This window comes from Heterocephalus glaber, unplaced genomic scaffold (assembly GCF_053883595.1).
Source record: "Heterocephalus glaber isolate CG9 unplaced genomic scaffold, H.glaber_assembly_v1.0 deba00001719, whole genome shotgun sequence".
Lineage (NCBI taxonomy): Eukaryota > Metazoa > Chordata > Mammalia > Rodentia > Bathyergidae > Heterocephalus > Heterocephalus glaber.
The window spans coordinates 1,309,790-1,325,734 of NW_028258432.1; the positions used below are offsets into that span (position 1 = coordinate 1,309,790).

General features: G+C 38.1%; 1 protein-coding gene across 2 annotated transcripts in view; it reads left to right on the top strand.

Annotated features, from left to right (window-relative positions):
* Parp4 (poly(ADP-ribose) polymerase family member 4) overlaps positions 1-15,945 on the top strand; it is a 105,739-nt gene that overhangs the window by 26,229 nt on the left and 63,565 nt on the right. For both annotated transcript variants that reach the window (XM_004854895.4, XM_021236388.2), the window contains exons 11-16: positions 4,116-4,253; positions 7,009-7,104; positions 10,215-10,398; positions 10,753-10,909; positions 13,362-13,486; positions 14,575-14,706. In XM_004854895.4, coding sequence (XP_004854952.1) covers positions 4,116-4,253; positions 7,009-7,104; positions 10,215-10,398; positions 10,753-10,909; positions 13,362-13,486; positions 14,575-14,706 — 832 coding nt within the window. The remainder of the gene's footprint in view (positions 1-4,115; positions 4,254-7,008; positions 7,105-10,214; positions 10,399-10,752; positions 10,910-13,361; positions 13,487-14,574; positions 14,707-15,945) is intronic.

A 15,945-nucleotide genomic window follows, 5' to 3' on the forward strand; every position in this document is an offset into this window, starting at 1 on the left:
TTTAAATTTGGGAGGTCTGATTTTTTTCAATTCTTTATATATTCTAGATAGTAGTTCTTGGTCTGAGGAACAGCTGATAAAAATTTTTTCCCACATTGTAGATTGTCTTTAGCTCTGTTGGTGGTTTCTGTTGCAGTACAGAAGCTTTTTAATCAGATGAGATCCCAGTTGTTGATTCTTTGTGCTAGTTCTCGTGCTACTGAGGTTTTGTTCATAAAGTCTTTTCCTATGCTGATGTCTTCAAGAGTTCTTCCTAATTTATCTTCCAGCAAGTTTAGTGTTTCTGTTTTAATATTTAGATCATTAATCCATTTTGATTTTAGTTTAGTGCATGGTTATAGATATGGATCTAGTTTTAATGTTTGGCAGGTTGAAATATAGTTTTTCCAACACCATTTATTAAATAAGCTATCTTTCCTCCAGTGAGGATGGTTGGCACTTTTGTCAAAGATGAGGTGGCTGAGTATGTCTAGAGATGTTTCTAAATCTTCTAATCTATTCCACTGATTCTCGGGTCTCATTCTTTGCCAGTATGATGCTGTTTTTTTCACCATGGCTTTGTAGTAATAGTTTCAAGTTGAGGATTGTGATACCCTCTGTCATGTCTCTGTTGCCTCAAATTGCTTTTGCTATTCTAGGTCTATTCTGGTTCCAAATGAATTTTTGAATTGTCTTCTCTAGTTATCGTTGGGATTTCAATTGGGATTGCATTGAATCGATATAGCAGTTTTGGAAGTATGGCCATTTTCACTATATTGGTTCTTCCTACCCAGGAAGAAGGGATGTCTTTCCACTTACTTATATCCTTTTTGATCTCTTTTTTCAGAGTGCTGCAGTTTTCAATGTAGAGGTCTTTTGCTTCCTTTGTTAGATTGATTCCTAGATATTTCAATTTTTTGGGTGCTATTGTGAAAGGAATTGTTTCTCTAATTTCTCTCTCAGTGAGTCTCTTATTTGTGTACAAGAAAGCTATTGATTTTTCACCGTTGACCTTGTATGCAGCTACTCTACTGAATCTGTCAATTAAGTGTAGAGGTCTTTTGGTGAAGTTTTTTGGGTCTTCTATGTAGAGTATCATATCATCAGCAAATAATGACAGTTTAACTTCTTCCTTTCCTATCTTTATTCCTTTTATTTATAACTTTCTCTTGTTTAATTGCTGTGGCTAATGTTTCCAGAACTATATTGAACAGGAGTGGTGATAGTGGACAACCTTGTCTTGTTCCTGATTTTAGTGTGAAAGTTTTCAGTTTTTGACCATTTAGTATGATGTTGGCTGTTGGTTTTTCATAGACGCCTTAATCGGGTTGAGATAAAGACCTTCTATTCTAATTTTCTGTAGCATTTTTTCATGAATGGGTGTTGGATTTTGTCAAAAGCTTTTTCTGCATCTATTGAGATGATCATATGGTTTTTGTCCTTGGCTCTGTTAATATAGTGTATTACATTTATTGTTCTACAAATATTGAACCATCCTTGCATCCCTGGGATAAATCTAACTTGGTCAGGGTGTATGATCTTCTTGATGACCCTCTGTATTCTGTTTGCCAGTATCTTTTTGAGGATTTTTTTCATCTGTGTTCATTAGGGAGATTGGCCTGTACTTCTCTTTTTGGGTTGGGTCTTTCTCTGGTTTTGGAATCAAAGTAACACTTACTTCCAGGAATGAATTTGGGAGTATTGTTTCCCTTTCATTTTCACTGAACAGTTTAAAGAGTAGGGGCAATAGTTCTTCTGTAAATGTTTTGTAGAATTCAGCAATGAAGCCATCAAGACCTGGGTTTTTCTTTGTTGGTAATTTTTTTTTTTTTTTTTTTTTTCTTTTTGGTACCAGGGATTGAAATCAGGACCCTGCCCTTGTGAGGCAGGTGGCAGAACCACTGAGCTAAATTCCCGGCCCTGTTGGTAAATTTTTTATTATATTTATTACATTTTTATTATTTTTTATTACATTTTCAATTTCACTGATTGTAATTGACGTGTTAGAATTTTTATATCTTCTTTGTTCAACTTTGGAAATTCATTTGTATCTAGGAATCTGTCCATTTCTTTTGTGTTTTTCCATTTTATTAGAGTACAGATTCTCGAAGTAGGTATTGATTACCCTCTGGATTTCTGCTGTATCTGTTGTGACTTCTCCTTTTTTGTTCCTAATTGCATGGATTTGACTCTTTTCTTTCCTTTTTTTGATAAGGTTGTCTAAGGGTTTATCCATTTTACTTATTCTTTTGAATAACTAACTCTTCAATTCATTGATTTTTTTTTTTGTATAGTTCTTTTAGTCTCCATTGCATTGATTTCTGCTCTGATGTTTATAATTTCCTCCCTTCTATGAGCTTTGGGTTTGTCTTGCTCTTCGTTTTCTAGGAGCTTGAGGTTCAGCATTAGGTTGTTTATTTGAGCTCTTTCTGTTTTCTTACTATGGGCATTCACTGCTGTGAATTTCCCTGGTAGAACAGCTTTCATTGTGTTCCATAGATTCCTGTATGTTATATTGGCATTATCATTTAATTGTAGAAACTGTTTAATTTCTTCTTTAATTTCCTCTGTGACCCATTGGTTGTTCAGAAGAGTGTTTTGTTGTTGTTGTTGTTGTTGTTGTTTGGTACCAGGGTCTAACTCAGGTCCTTGCGCTTGTGCAGCAGGTGGTGAAACCCAGAAGAGTGTTATTTAATTTCCATGTGTTTGTGGGGTTCTTGTGGTTTCTTATGCTATTAATCTCCAATTTTAGTGTACTATGGTCTGATAATATACAGGGGTTAACTTTAATTCCTTTGTATTTACTTAAACATGTCCTATGAGCTAGCATGTGGTCTATTTTGGAGACTGACCCATGTTAAAGTACACATTTTAGCTGGGCATGGTGGTGCACATCTGTAATCCCAGTACTTGAGAGGCTGAATCACGAGGATCACTGCGAATTGTAGGCAGGCCTTGGTTACATAGTGAGCTCAAGCCCAGCCTGAACCACAAAACAAAACCCTGTCTCAAAAAAAAAAAAAAAAGGGCCAGGGATGTAGCTCAGTGGTGCCACACTTGACTGGCAAGCACAAGGTTCTGAGTTTGATTCCCAGTACTGGGGAAAAAAATTGTAAAAAGGGCCGGGGATGTAGCTCAATAGCGCCACACCTGCCTAGCAAGCACAAAGTCCTGAGTTCAATCCCTGGTACCAAAAAACACACACATACACAGAAAAATAAACATTGTATTCTGCTATATTGCAATAAATGTCACTTTCAAGGGATGGCATACCTAACCACCTTTTCTCTCACTTGGTTGGTTTCCTTCATACATTAAAACAAGATATTTGGTAATTTTATAAATTTATCTTATTAGAATGAAAACTCCATGAACCCAGTGACCATGTTACCTTAATGTCAATGCCTAGAAATTATTCATTATAGATTATGTTGTTGAGTGAATGAACCCATTCAATCTTGTATCATGCATATAAACATATGAATGGACCTGTATATTCTCTGTGTTATACAGCTGACAAAGTTTGACATCATGTTATCCATACAGATTTGTGGTCTTTTTAATTTTATATTTTACTATAGGGTCATTTTTCCAATTGCTACCTTGCCCTGTTGCTGATAGTTGTGGGAACTTGTCCTGGCACCTGATTCTTTCTTTTTCTGGCCAGCATGTGTAAAAGCTCAATAAAACTTTTTGTTTGTTTTTTTGTTTTTGGTACTGGGGATCGAACTCAGGACCTTGAGCTTACACGGAAGGCGCTGGAACCACTGAGCTAAATCCCCGGCCTTCAATAAAACTTTTTATTTCAGAGAAAAAAATGTATATTTTACAGTAAATTTTATTTTATATCCTTATCTGTTTTCTAATAATGTAATTTTTTTTTTGGTACTAAGGATCAAACTCAGGACCTTGTGCCTGCAAGGCAGGCACAGCACCACTAAGCTACATCCCGGCCCATCAAATAATGTGATTTTTAATGCCTACACACCATTGCCAAGATACATTGTATTGTGATTCATTAAATGTGCATCCCTGACAATGGACATTTGAGTTGTTTGGGGATTTCTTCTTAAATACTGATTTTTTGTTTTGCTCGTAATTATTCAGTCTAAAGGTTTTTCTTCTAATTCTTACAGTGAAACTCCAGTAGACATCTTGCAGATATTTAGAGTTGGCAAAGTGAATGAAGCCACAGAGTTTTTGAGCAAACTTGGCAACGTAAGGTCCTTGTTGCACGGATCTCCTGTTCAGAACATTGTAGGAATCTTATCCCGGTAAGAGTGTGGCCTCTTTATCTTTCTAAATTTTCAGGCTCACAAATGTGAGCCTCCTTTCTTTCCTCCTTTATTCTAAACTATGTAGGTCATATAACAAATACTAGCATGGCTGTGGTGGAAAAAGGAACTCACCTACATTGTTGGTGGAAATGTAAATTAGTACCACCATTATGGAAATCAGTATGAAGATTTCTCAAAAAATTAAAATTAGAAATTCCATATGACCTAGCTATCCCCCTTCTACATATTTTCCCCAAAAAGTTTAAGACATCATACAGTAGTCATACATGCATATTAATGTTTATAACAGCACAGTTCAATAATAGCTAAATCCTAGAAGCAGCCTGTATACCTATCAACAGTTGATTGGATAAAAAAATTGTGGTATCTATATGTAATGGAATACTATGTAGCTATAAAGAAGGACAAGTTTGAGACATTTGTAGGAAAATGGATACACCTAGAAAATATAATGTTGAGTGAAATAAATCTGACACACAAGCATGAATATTATATAGTATCTCTCATTTGAGTAAGACAAACTACAAAGTAAGAGAGAAATGACAGATAGGACACAAGGGGATGGATGGATCTCTTGCAGATGAGTAAGGGTCCAGAGAACTAGGGGTGAGGGGTGAAGGGGAGGGGATGGGGAAGTAGGTAGAGTGAAGATATGGCGTGTATAAGGTCCTAATAACTTCAGTGAATGTGGACATTATACACCATAAACATGAACTAAGATTAATAATATCAACAAGAATGAAAAAGAGGAAAGGAGGAATTAGAGGGGAAGGAGGGAACAGGGCAGGGGATTAAAGAAAAAAAAGAAATAGCCTGTATTTTGTACATATACCAACTCCACATGATGATTGTAAAATGTATTACTGCAAACATGTACTAATAAAAAAATAATATGGGGGTTTTTTTTGGTACCGGGGATCGAACTCAGGTCCTTGTGCTTACGCAGCAGGTGACGAAACCACTGAGCTAAATCCTGGGCCCAGAATAATATGGGTCTTTGATCCCAAGCACATGGGTCTTTTCAGTTAAAAGCGGACAATTTAGTGTATTGTACAGAAAATTAATGCACTTTATCATTAAGTATGTAATCTAAGTTATGTATTTGTTATTTTTTAAAAGTGTTATACAGATATGATTGCTCCCTGAAGACTGTGTCGTATGAAAAGTGACTCTATATCTCATGACTCTTCCATGTGTATCTAATTTTGGGATATCCTGACACTTAAATAGAAAGGTCTAGAAATTAGAGTGCCCACATGCTGTGAGTTATTTATTTAAAGCACAACTCTAATTTTCTGTTTGCTTTGAGTAACATATTAGAGCTGAAACTGAAGTCAGAGGTGCAAGAGGGAGTTATGAGTACATTTATTTCCCATAATTAAATACTTAAGAAACTTAGAGGCTGAGGTACAGCTCAGTAATAGAGGGCTTGCCTAGAATGCATAAGACCGGGTTTGATCCCCACACTGCAAAACAAAACAAACCAGTAGAAAGTTAAAAAATACATAAACTTGGCATGGTGGCATACACCTGTAATCCCAGCAGTCTAGAAGGCTGAAGCAGGAACATTGAAAGTTTAAATGTAGCCTGGGAAACCTAGCTACTTAGTGAGAACCTGTCTCAAAATTTAAAATATACTTATCTTTTTTTTTGGTACTGGGGATTGAACTCAGGACCTTGTGCTTGCAGGGCAGGCAGCAGAACCACTGAGCTAAATCCCCAGCCCCTCAAAATTTAAAATATAAAAAGACCTGAGGATGTTTCTCAAGACCCTTGGTTGATTCCTATTACTGAAAAAAAAAACAAAATATAAAAACCTCTTAATATAAAATCCAAACAATAGATGTTCATAGCTAGGCGTGGTGACACATGCCTCTAGTCCCAGCTCTCTGGAGGCTGGGGCAGGCAGATCATGAGTTCAAGGCCAGCCTGGGCTATATAAGGAGTTCAAGGCCAGCCTAGACTATATGATGAAACCTAGTCTCAAAAACAAATAATAGATGTCCAGGTCATAAAAAGCAGAAGTCTCCCTTTACCTGCCTTTCTGGGAATTAAGTGCAGTTTCACTTTGACTGTGAAGAATCTTCTGCTAAAAGCCCAGCAGAAACCTCCACAAGGTCTCAAGCAAGGGACAGATGCAGTCAACATGGGGCTTTCACAGGGACTCACCTGGAGGAGGCAGGAGCTAGCCAGCAGCCCAACACTGGTGGAAGCCATGATGAGAACCCAGCCACAGCTGGTGACTTTTCAGTGGCAAACGGAGCTCCACTGGGGGATTGCAGTCATCCCTTAGTATGCCCAAGGAATTGTTTCCAGGACTCTCTCACACCAGTCTTCTCATGCTTGAGGGTCTTGTATAAAATGGTATAATCTTTCCATAGAACCTATGTAATTGTTCCAATATACTTAAATTATCTTTAGATGACGTATAACTCCCAGTATAGTATAAATGTCATGGGAACACCTGCTATATCATGTTCCTTAGGGAATAATGACTAGAAAAAAGTCTGTACATGTGCAGTACAGACATAATTTTTTCAAGTATTTCCATCCTCTGATTGACTCTGTGGAAGTGGACCCACAGGTACAGAGGACCAACTGTATTTTGACATGCATTCTTAAGGTTATGCATGTCTTGCTTTTAAACTAGCACCTGTCCTGCTAGAGTTATTAAGGTATAATAAAAAATTATTTTTTCTGGCAGATCTTTATAATGTCCTTTCCTTTTCAGAGGGTTGCTTTTACCCAAACTCGTTGAAGATCGTGGAGTGCAAAGAACAGACATTGGAAATCTGGGGAGTGGTATTTATTTCAGTGATTCACTCAGGTTAGTGTGCTCTTACATCATTTATTCAAGCCCATCACCCAGAAATCACTACTAGATCTGCTGTATGTTCTCCTTCCATCTCTTTTTGATGAAGAGGTTTTTCACCCATGACACAGATCATAAAATCCAATCAGTTTTCTCAGTGTACTATAGAAGCACCTTTTTTGGTATATGTTTAGGAAAATTTTATTTGAAATCATTTTAGTCATTATACTCTCCTTAGAGGTGTTACATATATTTTCTCACTGAATCCCTTACAGTGCCCTGAGGTAAGTCCTCTTACTATCTCCATATCCCAGATGGAAACACTGAGAGAATCTTGCCTCAGCTAAAATGGGATGCAAGGCCAGGCATGGTGGTACACACCTGTAATCCCAGCACTCGAGAGGCTGAGGCAAGAGAATTGCCATGAGTTCAAAGCCAGCCTGGGCTACATAGTGAGTTAAGGCCAGCCTGAACTATGAAGTAAGATTCTGTCTCAAAAGACCAAAAAGAAAAAGAGGATGCAGGCTGAGCTGGACCTTTGCAATCAGTCTTTCTCCAGAGCCAGCATCCTCGCTTCTGCAGCCCACGATCTCCTCCACTTCTTAAGCTAAGTGCTTGCATATGAAGTTGGTCTCATTATTATTATTTAAACATTTATATTATACATTCTTATACCTTGTACAAAATAGTACAAGATAAAATTTTTAGACACTGCCATATTTTTGTGGGCATTCAGCTGATTCTAACGAAGCTGAAGTCCTCAGTGACTGTCACAGAGTAGCTTCAGGGGAAAAATCTGAAGAGAGACATTTAATGTTCCCATGCCCCAAAGGCACTCCATTTTCTCTTGGTTTTCCTTGTTTAAAAACCAGAAGTCTAAACAGAGCAAATTATGGTAGATTGAGTAGGAATCAGTAGTCAGGCGAGAAGAGATGTTCTTTCAACACTTATGTCAGGGGAATGGTGAGGGGAAGGAGATTGAGGTTGAGAGGGCAAAGCCAAGATCTGGTTTGGTGAGGAGGATTTCAGTGTGTTTGTAAGTTAAGGGAAGCACTCGCAGCAAGAAGGAAATGAATAGCAGAAATGGGGAAACTGGTTCTTTTTCTAAAAAGTACAAGTCTTAGGGTATGGAACAAAGAAAGGTCCTCCTGGCAATGCTTTGACATTTTGGACTTGACCTCTAAAAAAATATAAAAGTGGGCCAGGGATTTAGCTCAGTGGTTCCGCCACCTGCTCCACAAGCGCAAGGACCCAAGTTCGATCCCTGGTACAAAAAAAAATATATATATATATATATATATGTATGTTCCAAAAATGGTGCTCCGAAGTACTCCATAACCTGTGCTCCTAACAGCAAGATGTGCTGTACAAAAGCTGCTAATCCCCAAAGAAGAGGAAACAGAATCTCTCATTTGGGTATTATTTTATTTATTTAGGTTCTTTTTGTTTGTTTGTTTTGTTTTTTTGGTACTGGGGATTGAACTCAGGATCTTGCACTTGCGCAGCAGGCGGCAAAACCACTGAGCCAAATCCCCAGCCCTATTTGGGTTCTTTTGAAACAGGGTATCACTATGTAATTCAGGCTAACCTTGAACTACATTATGTAGCCCAGGCTGGCCTCAAATTTGTGGCAATCCAACTGCCTCAGCTTCCCAAGTGCTGGGGTTGCAGGTATGTGCCACCATACCTGGTTGAATTTTTTTTTTCTGCATTTGGATTCAAAAGGCATTGTGAGAATACAATGGCTGTCTTTCCCTTTGAGCAGTTCTTACTTAGTACTTAATGTCCTTTCTGAACTTTAGCAGAAAATTCAATACAATTTTTCCAGATTATTAAGGTGGACTATTTTTTTCCTTATTCACCACTCTGGAATTTACTACAGCAGAACATGTATATTTTAGTAGCTAATAGAGATTTGGGGGAGCAATAGAATTCATTTCTCCATAAGAACAAAGTACACTGAGAACTGCATGATTAAGGACAATATCCATGTTTGTTTGTTTGTTTTTTGGTACCAGGGATCAAACTCAGGACCTTGCGCTTGCCAGGCAGGTACAGTGCCACTGAGTTAAATCCCCGGCGCTACATGTTTGTTATATTAAAATATTTTGCATAGGGCTGGGGATTTGGCTCAGTGGTTCTGGCACCTGCCTCGAAAGCGCAAGGTCCCAAGTTTGATCCCTGGTACCAAAAAAAAAAAAAAAAAGACACAATAAAATATTTTGCATTACTGGGATTTAATTGAACCTAGGACCTTGGTAATGAGCTACATTCCCTACCCTTTTTGTATTTTATTTTGAGACAGGGTCTCGCTAAAATGCTAAATCGTCCAGGCTGCTTTAAACTTGTAGTCCTCCTGCTTGAGCCTCCCAGAGTGCCAAGATTACAAGCGTGTGCCACCACACTCAGCTTTATATTAAAAATTTTAAGGGGCTTAGGATTTAGCTTAGTCGTTCCAGCGCCTGCTTCACAAGCACAAGGTTCAGAGTTCAATCCCTGGTACCAAAAAAAAAAACAACATTTTTTTTAAGTGGAACTGAGTGTGTGTCTCCATGGCAGAGTGCTTACCTACCATATGTGAGGCCCTGGCTTGAATCCCTAGCACTGCAAAAAAATTTAATCAATTAAGCCCATAGTGAAGTTTTAACTTGAATCTTTGGAGATATTTGAGTAGGAATAAAATTTAGAATAATTTACTAGGAAAGTTCATTTTTTTCTTCAACACTATAGATTGAGTATCCCTTATCTGAAATGTTTGGGACCAGCAGTGTTTTTATTTTTTTCATATCTGGGGATATTTGTATTTACATAATGAGTTATCTTGGGGTTGGAATTTCAAGTCTAAACATGAAATCCATTTATGTTGACACCTTCTGTGTCTAGCCTGAAGGTGGTTTTATACATTCTTTTTAGTGTACCTGTATTTTGACTGTAACTCAGCGATGAGATAACGTGTGGAATTTTCCATTTGTGGCATCCTATTGGTGCTCAAAAAAATTTTAGAGCAGATTTTGGATTCAGATTTTTGGATTAGTTATATTCAACTTGTGTTTTCTATTTACGAAATAACATGTTGACATGTACTTGTAAGTTATGAGAATGTGCTTATTTCCTGTCACATGCAGTACAAGCATTAAGTACTCACCCCCAGCAGAGACAGATGGCTCCAGATTCCTGATCATCTGTGATGTGGCCCTCGGAAAGTGTGTGGACTTATTCAAGAAGGACTTCTCCTTAACTGATGCACCTCTGGGCTATGACAGTGTGCACGGAGTTTCACAAACAGCCTCTGTCCCTACAGACTTTGAGGTATTTTTATGTCAAGAAACAGGCAGAGCTGAGGGCGTAGCTCAGTGGAAGACCACTTACGTAGTATGGGTAAGGCCTTGGGTTCTGTCCCCAGTGCCACAAACAAAAAACAAACAAATTTTAAAAACCAGGGAAAGAGAGATCTAAATGCTCAAAGAACACCCTTAGGTTTTTATTCCTACTTTTATTAGTTATGCTTCCACTTAAATTATTATTTTTTATCTACTGCCAGATTTGTTATTTTCTGAATTTGCAAATGTGAAATTCTGTGTTTTTGAGATCACTTACCAATGAAACTGTTCTTGTTTTTAATATCTATTCTTTTTTTTTTTTTTGCTATCCTTTTTGCTCTAGGATGATGAATTTGTTGTCTATAAAACCAATCAAGTTAAAATGAAATATATTATTAAATTTTGCATGGCTGGAGATCAAATGAAAGACTTTCATCCTCAAGATTATAGTGAATTAGAGGGATACAGACCTGAGTTTTTGAATACGTTAAGGATTGATGGTAAGACAATATTCTGGAATGCTGGGGTTTTTTGTGATAATATTTATAGAAGTGAAACATTTTCAGTGGTATTTATATTCATGTCTGATAATAATATCTGATCTCACAATAAATATTTCATTTTCTTTTTTATATTGTACATATGAAGACCAGGTTGCTTGAGAAAAGTTGAGTGATCTCACAGTTCCATGTTCTGTTTTGGTTTTTTTTGGTACCGGGGATCGAACTCAGGACCTTGCACTTGAGAGGCAGGCACTGGAACCACTGAGCTAAATCCCCGGCCCCCATGTTCTGTTATTAATATCCCTAAGTTGAGCATATTCTTCTCAGGAATAACCAATATTAAAACCTGGCTGGGGGTGTAGCTCAACGGCACCATGCCTGCCTGGCAAGCGCAAGGTCCTGAGTTCAATCCCCAGTACCAACAACAACAAAAAAACCCTGCTGTATTTGTCTGTTTTTTTGTTACTATAATGAAATACCTGAAACTGGGTATATGATTTAAAAGATATAAATGTAACCTACAGATTTTGGTGCGTCAGGGGAAGGCAGAGAGGGGAGGGGCCTCCCAACAAGCCTCACCTCTTAAAGGCCCCACCCTGCCCTGGGGACCAACCTCAACACATGGACCTTTACGGGCTGAACCACTTCCAAGCCACAGCATCCATAGAACCATTTTAAGATGTCAAAAGTGCAAAAAGTACAATTGAAATGAATAGTATAGAAAGAAAACACAGCTGTAGAGAGTCAGTAAGCTTGGTTTTGAATGTCAATTCTACTCCTTAGTAGGCTGTGCAAATGGAATTTTTTATGGACAAATCATGTAACTTCCCTCAGATGGTTATGAGAATGGTATCAGTGTGCTGTGAGGATGTGTGGGAAGAGTGAAGGTCTGACACAGACTGTAACCAGCCACTTACAGATCAGCAGAAGTACAGTTGCATGAGAGCTTCTCAGAAATTCATGAGCCCAAGCTATTATAATATTGCTTAATAGGACCGAAAAGCATGTTAACAAGCTCTACGTGGGGATGGATGCTAACAGTCCCAGCTACTCAGGAGGCTGAGGTAGGAGGATCACTTGAGTCTAAGAATTCAAGATAAGCCTGGGCAACATAGCAAACCTATGATTCCAAACCAAACCAACCTGTCCTGTCCCCATTCCCAACCCCTTTCCCTTTTAGACTGTGATTAAATTGAACCTAGGGTCTTACATATGCCATGGGCAAGCACTCTACCACTGAATTATATACCCATTCCCCATTTTTTTTAAAATCAGAAGTGTATGTATTAGCTGGACATGGTAGTACATGCCTGTAATTCCAACACTGGGAGACTGAGGCAGGAGGAAGAAAAACTCAAGCCCAGCTTGGACAACTTAGTGATTTAGTGAGATTCTGTCTCAAAATAAAAAAATAAAAACACGAGGGTCTTGATTGTTTTCTTAGTTAATAGGTAACTGATGTTCTTCCCCCACTCCTCAGAAAATAAAATCTCTAGAAAAGAAAAAAAGCAATAATAAAAAATAAATAAAAAGGTCTGGGGATGTAACTCAGTGCAAAGTCCTTGGATTCAGTTCCCAGTACCACACGCACGTGCACGCACACATGCAGCATACACACAGAGGGAGACATGTATATATTCATATTTGTTCAAGTGAATGACTAATTTTTTCTGTGGGAGTCATTAAATGAAATATGCAACAAGACTGTGGATAGATATAGATATATCCATATCTTTTTTATTTATTTATTTATTTATTTGGTACTGGGGATCGAACTCAGGACCTTGCACTTGCAAGGCAGACAGTGGAACCACTGAGCTAAATCCCTGGCCCAGATATATCCGTATCTTTGATATATGATGTGAACATTTTCCAATATGCAGTACTTTGATTTAGTCTTTCTCAGAATGAAAGATCTGGATAGTTTTATATTGCTCTGGAATGCTTCTGTGGCACAATAAATAATTGTGACTGATGATTGACCAATTCACCATGACAAGAGGATGCAGGTAGCTAGGTTCGTGTTTCAGCTATGCTTATTGAGATAATCTAAGGCCTCTGTGTATGTGTGTGTATGTTAAAATGTAAATCTTTCAATTAATAGCATCATTTCATGCTTTTGAAATCACACTTCAGAGCTTTCTGTTTAAAAAAGGCAGAAGTGAGCTGGAAGTAGAGATCTGTGGTGAACCACTTACATATGGTTATGTCCGTGTCTAATCCCTGATACTGTAAAATAAAAATAAAAAAGGGCAGAAGTGCTTTGAGAATTTTTCTCATGTGGAGACATTCACTTTTCAGAATTGGCTATTGAAAATCATAATGTGTTATCTGTTCATTTTTTCCCAAAATGTAATATATGCAGGGATGGAGTAGGAATAAAGGTCAAGATAACAAAAATAGAGCAGGGATGGTTTTAAAGGCTAACACTGATATTTATGATATGTAGATTACCAGTTACCAGACCCTAAGCCTTCCAGCAGCGTCAAGGCCGGCCTTCAGGATGCTTCTGGAAATTTGGTTCCTCTTGAGAGTGTTCACATCAAGGGGAGAATAATAGACTTTGTAGCCCAGGTATGCTTTCTGAGCTTTTATGATACTTGACTAGTTGGATGTAAATCATTAATGAGAATTTCATTGCAGTTACATGAACTAAACAAAATTTGCATGTTATAATGTTTGTTTAGGGAATAATATGGCAAGGAAAAAAGTAGTATATTAAGTGTTCAGCAAACCCAGCACTGTAGGAGACTGGAGCAGAAGAATCACAAGCATGAGGCTGGCCTGAGCAGCTTAACAAGATCCTGTCTCAAAATAAAAATAAGAAAAGGACTGGGCCGGGGATTTAGCTCAGTGGTACTGCCACCTGCCTCACAAGCGCAAGGTCCCAAGTTCAGTCCCTGGTACCAAAAAAGAAAAAAGAAAAGGACTGTTGTATTTCAGTGTTATAGTGCTTGCCTAGCATGCACCAGGTCCTAGACTCAATCCCCAGTACCACCAAAAAGAAAAAAAAGTCCACAACATGAAAAGGGTTTTTATCCCCAGCCATCTTAATAGAGCTATGTGGCCTTTTTACCCTAGCCATATGTGTATGAACTGCCTGAATATGTATGTCACTGGCATTTTTCATTTGACGTGAACTCTCTGTTGGAATGTTAGAGTGCATTATCCCCTGAAGCCAGGGGTGGAAATTCAAGGGACTTGATAAAAATTCAAGGAATCACATAATAGAGGACTACCCTGACTATAAAGAAGGATAAATTTGGGCCGGGGATTTAGCTCAGTGGTTTTGCCGCCTGCAGTGCAAGCACAAGGACCTGAGTTCAATCCCTGGTACCAAAAAAAAAAAAAAAAAAAGAAGGATAAACTTGAGTCATTTGTAGGAAAATGGATGTGCTTTGAGACCTCACTGTTAAGTGAAGTAACTCATAGACACACAAGCTTAAATACTGCCTGGTTTCTCTTACATGAAAAACTCAATATATACAAAGTACAAAATAAAATACAAATAATAGGAAAACAGACAAAAAATTCAAGGAATCTGAAATGATCATGTATAATATATATATAATGTATATAATGTGTATTTTCTTTAATTGTTGTTCCTGCAAATGTTGTACCATGTGGCTTATTCAAGTATGTGGATTTTTTTTGTTCTTCAGGTCATAGTGTTTCAGACATACACAAATCAAAGTCATGTGCCCATTGAGGCAAAATATATCTTTCCTCTGGATGACAAGGCAGCCGTGTGTGGCTTTGAGGCATTCATCAACGGGAAGCACATAGTGGGTGAGGTAAGGGGAAGAGATCCTTGTTATCAGAGGCTAAATGGCTCTAGAGTGACGAGCAACTAAAAAAATATATATATATGTGTGTGTGTGTGTATTTTCTTTGAAAGGACCCACTTACACAATTAGCCTCTACTTAAAATCACTTCCTGCTTAACTGGTTTCTCTCCCCACCTGTCTAGTCTTTTTTTATTTTTATTTGTTGTTGTTGTTGTTGTTCTTTTATTGGTACATTTTAGGTGTACAGTTCGTTTACATTTATCATTGGGTGTTTGTACCTATACATGATATATCCTGGTTCTTACTTTTTTTTCCCCATTACCTGTGCACCCTTCACCCCCTCCGCCCTTCCCTATTTACATAGATTTCATTTCCATTTTTTTTTTCTTTTCTCATAGTTGTTCCTTTCCCTCTTTTCCTTTCCCCTTCCCCTCCCTTCACTCCTTTGTCTTTGGACCTTTTTTCCTATTTCAAATTATCAGTTATTCATTTTAATCATTTTAACCCTTGTTTACACTATCAGTTTCTCACACTAGTGAAACTATTCTGTATTTACACATGTGTGTCCTATTTATTTCACTTAAGAGTATGGCCTCGATATGCATCCATTTAGCTGTAAATGACTCTAGTTTTTCATTCTTTATGGCTGAGTAGTACTGCATTTTATAAAACACGCTCCACATCTTCTTTATCCAGTCTCCAGTTGATGGGCACTTGGGCTACTTCCAAGCTTTAGCTATTACAAACTGTGTCGCTATGAATATGGGTGCACGTATATCACTGTGGTATGATTCTTTTAATTCTTTTGGGAAGATACCCAGCAGGGGAATAGCTGGGTCACATGGGACCTCTAGTCCTAGTTCTTTTTTTTTTTTTTTTGGTACTGGGGATCGAACTCGGGACCTTGCGCTTTCGAGGCAGGCACCGGAACCACTGAGCTAAATCCCCGGCCCTCTAGTCCTAGTTCTTTGAGGTATCTCCATACTGACTTCCACAGTGGTTGCACCAATCTGCACTCCCACCAGCAATGGAGAAGGGTTCCTTTCTCCCCACAACCCCGCCAGCATTTGTTATTTGTTGATTTCTTGATAGCAGCCATTCTTTCTAGGGTGAGGTGGAATCTCAGTGTTGTTTTCACCTGCATCTCTCAAATGATCAGTGATGTTGAACATTTTTTCATATTTGTTTGCTGCTTTTACTTCCTTGTCTGAGAAATGTCTGTTCATTTCAGATACCCATTTTTGA